This window comes from Colobus angolensis, unplaced genomic scaffold (genome assembly GCF_000951035.1).
Source record: "Colobus angolensis palliatus isolate OR3802 unplaced genomic scaffold, Cang.pa_1.0 Scaffold216, whole genome shotgun sequence".
In the NCBI taxonomy this organism is placed as follows: domain Eukaryota; kingdom Metazoa; phylum Chordata; class Mammalia; order Primates; family Cercopithecidae; genus Colobus; species Colobus angolensis.
In genome coordinates, this window is record NW_012115333.1 from 1473506 (window position 1) to 1483217 (window position 9712).

The following is a 9712-nucleotide window of genomic DNA, read 5'->3' on the forward strand; positions in this document are numbered from 1 at the left end:
CCAGCTACTCGGGAGGCTGAGGCAGGAGAATGGCGTAAACTCGGGAGGCGGAGCTTGTAGTGAGCCGAGATCGCACTACTGCACTCCAGCCTGGGCGACAGAGCGAGACTCCGTCTCAAAAAAAAAAGGTACTGCAGCCTCTGTCCCTCACGTAAATAAGAACTGATCATAAAGATATGGAATCAATCTAAGTGTATACACACACATTTTATTTATCCAATCATCCATTGATATACCATGGACTACTACGGGAATAGTAGTAGTCACACCATGGAATACTACTCAACCATAAGAATGGAATCATGTCTCTTGCAGCAACGTGAATGAAACTAGAGGCCATTATCTTAAGTGAAATAACTCAGAAAGTCAAATATTGCATGTCCTTACTTGTAAGTGGGAACTAAATAATGTGTATACATGGACATAGTGGAATAACAGACATTGGAGACTTGGAAGAGTGAAAGGGTTGGGGGATGGTGAGGGATGAGAAATTACTTATTGGGTACAAAGTACACTATTCAGGTGACAGCTACAGTAAAAACCCAGTCTTCAGTACTACCCAATTTATCTATGTAACCAAATTGCACTTGTACCCCCTAAATCTAAAAATAGAAAAAAAGAAAAAAGGGGAAAAAAGAACAGATCATATGGTATTACTCCAGGTAACTAGGAGGAAAAGGGTAAGCGCTAATTCTTTGGCAAATTATTTTTTGGGGCATTCAAACAGCTGCCACCTAGAAGGGAAACCTAAAACTACTTAATAGGACTAATTTGTTTACAGGCTATCATATTAGCAAGCTCTGTTCTCACCACTGAAATTTAGGCTTTATTTGGTATTGTAAGACATGGATTACCACTTCTGTGTAAGTGATTCTTCAAAGCCCCGGGAAAAGAGAATTATTTCCAGGAAGTCATGTAATTAAGGAGGTCACAGGTGAAAGAGCTATTAGCTCAACAGCTAAGAATTTAGGGTTAGCACATGGAGTCTCTATACCACCCCTATGAAACATTACACAGTTGTTGAAACTTAACTTTTAGTACCTTTAATGTGAGGAGTGAAGAGACCCCTCTCCTCTCGCTCTTTTTTGAGACAGAGTCTCACTCTGTCACCCAGGCTGGAGTGCGGTGGTGCCATCTCAGCTCACTGCAACCTCCACCTCCCGGGCTCAAATGATCCTCCCACCTCAGCCTCCCAACTAGCTGGGACTACAAGTGTACACCACCACACCCAGCTCATTTTAAAACTTCTTTGTAGACAGGGTCTCACTATGTCATGAAGGATGGTCTAATTTTATTTTATTTTTTTGTAGGGACAAGGTCTCACTGTATTGCCTAGGCTGATCTCAAGCTCTTGGGCTCCAGGGATCCACCTGCTCAGTTTCCCAAAGAGTTGGGATTACAGGTGTAAGCCACTGTGCCTGGCCTGAAGAGATCCTTAATAAGTGCTATTTACAAAGCATTTCCCTTACTCTGCCCAGAAACTCCCAACCAGTAAGGCTCAAAGAGAATTTAAAGGAAGCTTCAGTATTCTCATATCCTTTCTCATAATGATTTATAGTACTGGTGACTCTCCAAGTGCAGGACATACTAAATCATTCTTAAAAAGGATTTAAAAAATCTATAAGGGTTACCCTTTCCTCCCTCCCATGTTTCAATTTTCAGTATAAGGACTAATAACAGGCCTATCCTAGATTATTAGGGCCTATAACACTGGCCTTTGGAGACTTTCTCTAGTACCTTCCAGAGAGTTAGGATCAAAAGTAGATGGGCTAATCCTTGAAGAAGATATGTTGTTACTGTGGGTTTATCTTTGGCTTTTGGCCCAGAGAAATTTTACAATACTAAGGTTTAAGCTTAGGGCTATGGTGACATGTTCTGCATAAACATGGCAGAATTCTGCCTCTATAATTCTAAATGTAAATATACAACAATAAGATTTATTTCAGTCTCACAGCCCTCTTTCCCCCGATTCCAAGACTATAACCAAGAACCTCTTTAAAATTGTGATTTCAAAAAGGTGATGGTCAGGGGAACAAGGCCAGGGTACATTGTGCTACATTAACCAGCAATGTTCTCCAAGATGAAGTTTGTGTTTATAGGCTGTACCATTACTGGGCATGCAAAATGCTTTTTATGGAACTGGTCTTGGAGGAGGGGATATAAACAAAAAAGATCATTTGATTTTGTAGGAACTGAAAGGACTGCTTGAATTTCCTCACAGGTAACTGTACAAGGAGGTTCGCTTGAATTATAGTTTAAAAGAAGAAATGGTACAGTTTAGTGCTTAAGGCCCCAGGAAGAATATCTAGGAACAATGGTTGCCTTTATAATGGAAAAGAAGGTGTTCACTAGTCACTTAAAATAAAAATAGTTTTAATCCAGAATGAAGGGCACAAGCACTTACTTTTGAAACATTTTGCTTTCACTGTAGTGAGTCTTAATAAAAGCCACAGGATACATTGTTGTGTATTTCCAAAAAAAAAAGAATATATAGCTGGGAGGGTCTCCGAACAATAGATGTGGAGAACTCTGATTCAGGAGTCCAGCAGGACTCCTGGATAAAAGGGCTTACTCTGCCTAACTATGACAGTGGATGGAAGGCAGGAACTTTATCAGTTTGTGGCAATCTTTAGCACCCTCCTACTGTGTGTGCCAAGTACATTTTAGTGGCAGACACAGCGATTCTGCAGAGTTCCTCTGAGCCAGCCACCACTAGCAACTCCCTCTACAGGCATACCAGGCACCAGTCATATTGCCAGATTCTCACTGAAGATGCTTTATTTTATTAATTTGGTTCCACGGGTTTCCTTCATCTTTCCCATGTGACTCAAAGCCCCAGAAATGAAGTGGTATTAATCCTCTAAGATCAGTGTGATGGCCATGAACAATGGTGGGTACCCTGGGTCACTATTTCTGAGCTTGTAAGTTTTGGCTCCAGTGGGCTTCTGCAGCTTAGATTATCTTAATACTAAGGCAGCTCACACAAGGTTTTCATATATCAGACGTTTCAGTTGCATTTGAGTGGCATTATAAATGGTGAAATTTAACCTTGTGATAGTTGCTGTCTAACATGTACCCTATACTTCAGCCACATTGAAGTTCTTACCATTTTTTAAACTTTCTTTTTTTTTTTTTTTTTTGAGATGGAGTCTCGCTCTGCCGCCCAGGCTGGAGTGCTGTGGCCGGATCTCAGCTCACTGCAAACTCTGCCTCCCGGGTTCACGCCATTCTCCTGCCTCAGCCTCCCGAGTAGCTGGGACTACAGGCGACCGTCACCTCGCCCGGCTAATTTTTTGTATTTTTTAGTAGAGACGGGGTTTCACCGTGTTAGCCAGGATGGTCTCGATCTCCTGACCTCGTGATCCGCCCGTCTCGGCCTCCCAAAGTGCTGGGATTACAGGCTTGAGCCACCGCGCCCGGCCTAAACTTTCATACCTCTTTCCTTTTATATATATCTTTTCCTCTATATATAGTCTAGTCCCTTTTTTAAAAACTTTATTTATTTTATATAAAAACTTCTAAAATTTTCCTTGTGGAGCAGGGCTAACTCATAAGCAGTGTGCCCAGAATTGGCCTGTCCCTTCCCTTTTGTCTGCATGGCAAACTCCTATTCATTTTTAGGACCCAGTTTCTTCTATGATGCCTTCCTGAATTTTCTGGACTAACAGTGAATCACCCTTTGTTTTATGATTCCACTGCACTTTGCTCATATTGCTGATATAAAAGAAAACACACATGAGAGAGGGTTCCCAGTTTTCCTTGCCTTCAACCCTTGCCTCCTTTCCCTGTTCCCCCTATTTTGCCACCTCTCCCACCTGTGAACCTTGACCAACTGAGAAACTACAAGGCTTGTAAGAACATCTCTCAAAATATAGTAACAGTTATCAGGATAGGATTGCACCAGTATGTTCCTGAGGAGGAGGTATAAAAAAATGAAACAATCTCCAACCAAAAGTTTCACAGCAATTAACATAAAAAACTGTTACCTGAGCTAAATCACAAGGACATACACCCCTTCCTTCTCTTTACTCTATAAAACTCCAATCTTGCTTTACTTGGGAAGTTACCTGGAGTTCATGCATGCCCTGAGTGCATCAGCTAAATAATATTTCTTCTTCTTTTTATTTTTGAGATTAAGTCTCGCTCTGTCACCCAGGCTGCAGTGCAGTGGCACAGTCTCGGCTCACTGCAACCTCTACCTCCTGGGTTCAAGCGGTTCTCTTGCCTCAGCCTTCCAAGTACCTGGGACTACAGGTGAATGCCACCACACCCGGCTGATTTTTGTATTTTCAGTAGAAACGGGATTTCACCATGTTGGCCAGGCTAGTCTCGAACTCCAGACCTCAGGTGATCCGCCCACCTTGGCCTCCCAAAGTGCTGGGATTACAGGCATGAGCCACTGCACCCGGCCGAATAATTCTTTTAACCCCTATTTGAATCACTTAAATTATCTCCTTTTGACAGTAATACAGCATTTAGTAAGATTACATAGCTAGGAAGTAGCAGAACTGGCTTCAAACTAGGGTCTGTGTGGTTCTAGAGCCCAGGCTCTCGATTACTGCATCCTGTTAGATAAATGAGCTGTCATCTTGGACTGCTCCTGACAGCTTTACAGTCCTCCTTATTCTAAAACACTGCCTAATAGTCTTTGGGGAATTAACTCATTTAATTTTTTAGAACTGGTCATCATAACGAGTCCTGACAATATTGTATGACACTTTTTTATTTCCTCTTCAAGAATAAACCTATGTGTGGATAATTTTGTGACACAATATTGACAACTCTAGAAAACACTGGGCAAGACCAGGGATGACAATCTCATGGTTCTGGTAAAATTAAAATCTCTGCCCAAAAGCTAGGAATTACCACCAGGCATTTGCATACACATTACTGTTTCAGAATAATAAACAACAGAGTGTAGACGGAACAAAACCAACCATTACCACTTAACATAGTATGTTATAGTATGATTTCAATTTTTTTTAAAGCATATATGCCTAAGGACTAAGAGATGGAACACCAAAACAAAAATAGATTTTTAGGGGTAGTGGGATTGTGAAAATTTTTCTTCTGGGAAAAACAACAAATAACCACTCCCATCCCCAAAACATACCTGCCACTACTATAATGGTTCTAAAAATAAACAAAAATGGGAACTTATGGTACAACATTCAAACTTACTTATTATTGGTTATAAAAGAGGCTTATGGTATTCTCTGGTTGCTTTAAGCTGTCAGAATTTAGTTTATTTAAAATTGGGGTATGATACAAGACCTCTTTTTAAGTTAGCCTACACTGTGAGGACAGCAAATCAGTGACTGCTGCTCTTGCTACCTAGGCAATTTTGCACTGCTATGTTGTTGCTTCTGGTATTTGATTAGAATACTGAAATACTAATGTGCATTATATATGTAACCTATGAGTATTTTGATTTAAAAACTCAATATTCAGATCATACCAAATGATCCATGACCTCTGTCCTCAAGCAGCTCACAATCTAGTTTTTTCAGCAAAAGGTACAGAGTTAGAAAGGCTTGTATATGTCAAGAGAAACAAATGAAAGTGATATGCCTATTTACACTGCCCCTACTTGGCTTACCGATAACTGGGTAATCAATTGCTGCAGGTTACAAACTATCTCTACATTTTCTTTCAATTCCTGGTCTTCCAAAGTCTCCACTAGCTTTTGAAGATCCAGTTTGCAGCTGAAAATTCAAACAAAAAGAACCCAAGGGTTATTCATATGACAAAGGCCAGAGGCTCCACGATTATATACGGAGGTGCTATAGGTTGCTAACAAATATCTGGTGGGCAACTTACGCCGCATGCTGCCTGAGCTCTTCTAGCTTGGCGTTCATTTTTTCATTCGCTTGTTCTGTCTGCAACAAAGACCCAGGAGATCATCAGTGGCAGTGCCTGACAGCCTCACATAATTATGCTCTCCTACTCCTATGAATTAAAAGCTAGGTAAAGAGGCTGTCTCCTTTGCTATAACAGAGGATTTAGTGGGTTTTGGTTATTTAGTGAAAAATGTGTTTTTTAAGAGTCATGGAAATTAGCCCTTCAGTCAACATGAGCTACTAAAAATAGCATCCGAGCAGCTGGGTTTTATGCTTGCCATGAAACTCAGACTATGGGGTGGAGTGTGAAGCCTTAATTCCATAGAGAACTTTGCAACTAGGGGGAAAAAGCAATATTTCCTGGCATGTTAGTCCCTGCTGTTTGCAAAAAAAACCCAAAAAAACAAAAAACACCCCCACTTACTTTAAATTGCCTCCTACACTACACTGTTCCCTAGCCCCAGCATAAGGGCATTTAAAACATAAAAGGGCCTCACACTAAATTTGAGCTGAGATTTTTTTTTTTAAGTTATACTATCTGATATGGTAGGCTAGTTTTAGCAAAAGACAGCAAGAAAAAGGGTACGGCACAAGAATGATGGTAGAGAAAGAAGAAACGGCAGAAGGCAGCTTACGTTTTGGGAAGGGTGATTGATATTTTCAGTTTTATTTCAATCACAGTATCTGTAACATGCTGGATGCTATAACAGATCTGGAAAGAATTGTTTATATAGGACAAAAATGTTGTGCTTGTTATGAAGTTCTGCCAGGATATCAAACAATAAGCCTATCAGGCAGACACTGTAACAACCTTATAAAGGTTGGATGAGTATGTGGCTAGAATAAGAAGTAGTTTCTGTTACATCAGCCTCATTCACATACATGTGAAACGCAGCTTCTAGAGTTACTTCAAAGCACAAAATACAGCACTGGAGACAGAAAACTGTATATAAAAATCCCCTATATCCCATTTTCACCCTCTGTTAGTAATGGACAATACAATGGACGTAGGATTTAGCCCACTTGAAAGAAATCTTTAAGCAGCTTATCTTCCTTGACTAGAGAGCACACTGACGCATGAAGGTGTATATATTACAGAGGTTCAATTATATTTTGGTGGAAACTCATTTTCACTTCTGGCAACAGCCGTGCTATCAAAAATTGAGTTGTATTTAGACTAGTAGAAAAACCTTAGTGATAGAGCCAGCATGCACTGATCCAGGAGGTTACTGACAGACAGGCCGGTAGTAGGAGTCAGAACTCATGTAATCAGTTATATAGCGATCCACTATTTGGAAATCAACCATATGGAAAATGAATTAAAATTAATTTCCCAGCTGTTATATCTCACCGTGGCAGCTGTTAGTATGGGATATGAAATGTGACAACATTAGGGGAAGAGAGATGGAAAATAACTAAAATCTCAGAGAAGGAATGGTTACTTAGCATTATGGATAAAGATTAGGCAGGACTTAAGGTGATAGATGTACTTAGTTCTTTACTTTCTGGTATTTTTAAATGAATCTATTTAAAAATGGGACTTATATAGATTCTTTGTGGTAGATACATAGGTATTCACTGTACAATTCTTTTAACTTTTTTGTATGTTTGATTACAAGCCCACATATAACCCAGAGGGACTCCCTGGAGGATATGGTAATACAAATACATTTCTTTCAACATAACCTGTCTCTCATAATGAAAAGCATGTTAAATATTTTCGAAACTAAAGCCAGTAAATGTTCAGATTGCTAGTAGTTTATTCTTGGGGCCTTACCAAAATGATCCTCTCCAACATCTGGGCTGTCTGACCAGCTGCCTCACTCAGACCACGACTTAATTTTTCATTCTCCTCTACCAGGGACTGATTCTTCTCCATTAAGGATTGTAGATTCTCTGATGGTTCCACACTAAAACAAAGTAAATAACATACTAGAAAAATATCTGATTGATAATACATATATCAAAGGTGGATAAAAATATATCCCATAGGCCTTTTGGATAGGTAGGGGGATTAAGTTAAAATTATACCACCAAAAACTAGCCAGGCGAGGTGGCGGGCGCCTGTAGTCCCAGCTACTCGGGAGGCTGAGGCAGGAGAATGGCGTGAACCTGGGAGGCGGAGCTTGCAGTGAGCTGAGATCCGGCCACTGCACTCCAGCCCCGGTGACAGAGGGAGACTCCGTCTCAAAAAAAAAAAAAAAAAACCTGGGAAAAGTGTGTCCAACCCAATCTATCCTCCTACTCAGGTAGAATATTGGGTGTACAATAAACACATCTCTGAAGTACTTCAATGGTTTGGAGAAAGGTAATAATTCAGAGACAGATATGGTTGCAACAAGAATGACTAACCTCTATCTTGACTCTTGGTTAGGATCTTTTCTGTTTGTGTCCTGTAGGTATGAAGTTATAGCTAACTGGAGCTAAAATACATGTTCTCTCCCTTTTCTTCCCACCCTCAATCCCTCATTAAAGATTAGGGAAGTAGAGAAGGGAGAGGTATGGGGGAGGTAGAAGTGACACTGCTCAGGGTCAAAATTCAACCTAATCAACATAAATATATTTCCCATTTACTGTAAAGTTTAGGGAAACAGCATTTGAGACGTCAAAAAGTTGAAATGATGACCAGCGGCCACTAAGAAAACATTTCACAATTCTTTATAAATAAGTGCTCCCTTCTAAATGCTTGCTTTGCTTGAAACTTACGACCCATAGCCTCTTGTTCATTTGTCTATCAATTTTAAATTGCTTAGAGTGAGTCAAGACAACAATGGTGTCCATTTCAAATATGAGGAAAAGGGAGGGTCAGAAATAGCTTGAAGGAATACATATAGGTAAGAACCTTTGGAATGTATACATATCATTGGTATCAGTTCCAGACTAGTAAAGCAGACCAATAAGAAGTAGGGCTGTTTTTTGTTTTAATCCACTGGGATGAAATGTTCAAAAGACTGGAAAACAGGACTGGTTAAAAAGAGATCAGAAGAAATATGAAGATTTGATCTGAAGAAGACTGAGGGGGAAAATGAATAGTTGTCAAGGCGATGAAAAAGAGAAAAATAAAGGACAGGGAATAGCTGTTCTCAATCTCAATAAAGGATAGAAAAGGACTTCAGGCATAGAGTAGATGCCCTCTCACCCATCTTAAGACCTCCATCAATTTTTATAGAAGATCTTAGAAGGCACTTTATCAAAAGTTAATAGCAAGGCCACACAATAAGGTCTCATATGACACTGTTGAGCATTTACTAAGACTCTTATGAAGGAATGTTCAATTAAAATGCAGACTATAAAAATAAACTATTAGTAAATTTAAGTGTTATTCCTTATTTATTAAACTGAAAACTTCCATGCGTCATTCATGTAAGCTGACAAGCTTCAAAGTAATGATACTTTTAACTCAATCGTTTTTTATTTCCCTAAAAAATTTCCAGGACTTCTCTAAATGGGAAAATCATATTTAAGTTTAATTGTTGATTTTTCCAAGGAAAATTTAGCACATAGAAGTAGGTTCTTCATTGTAATTTGAGGCAAATTCTTGAATATTTAAATACTACTATAATTAATAATAGTTAACACTTCTATAGCATTATGGGCTAGGCTCTATTCTAAATACTTTATATACATTAAATTTTTAAAATTCTCCCAACAGCCCCTATGAGGTAAGTTCTACTGCTATCCTCATTTTACAGCTGGGGAAACTGAGGCACAAAGAAGTTAAATAACCTATAGCCACACAGCTAGTAGGTAATGTGAAGCTGAGATTTGAGCTCAGCAGTCTAGTTTCAGAGTCCATGCTCTTAACTATTATGCTGACTACAGAGATAGGTACTATAAGAATGCAGAGGGAATTTTTCCAGTTTTTGCCCATT

At 39.5% G+C, this 9712-nt stretch overlaps 1 protein-coding gene across 2 annotated transcripts in view; it reads right to left on the reverse strand.

Moving 5' to 3' along the window:
• Positions 1 to 9712, reverse strand: part of KIF4A (kinesin family member 4A) — a 141197-nt gene that overhangs the window by 63455 nt on the left and 68030 nt on the right. For both annotated transcript variants that reach the window (XM_011943144.1, XM_011943145.1), the window contains exons 11-13: positions 7618 to 7750; positions 5821 to 5879; positions 5600 to 5705 (exon numbers count right to left, since the gene is read on the reverse strand). In XM_011943144.1, the coding sequence (XP_011798534.1) occupies positions 5600 to 5705; positions 5821 to 5879; positions 7618 to 7750 (298 nt within the window). The remainder of the gene's footprint in view (positions 1 to 5599; positions 5706 to 5820; positions 5880 to 7617; positions 7751 to 9712) is intronic.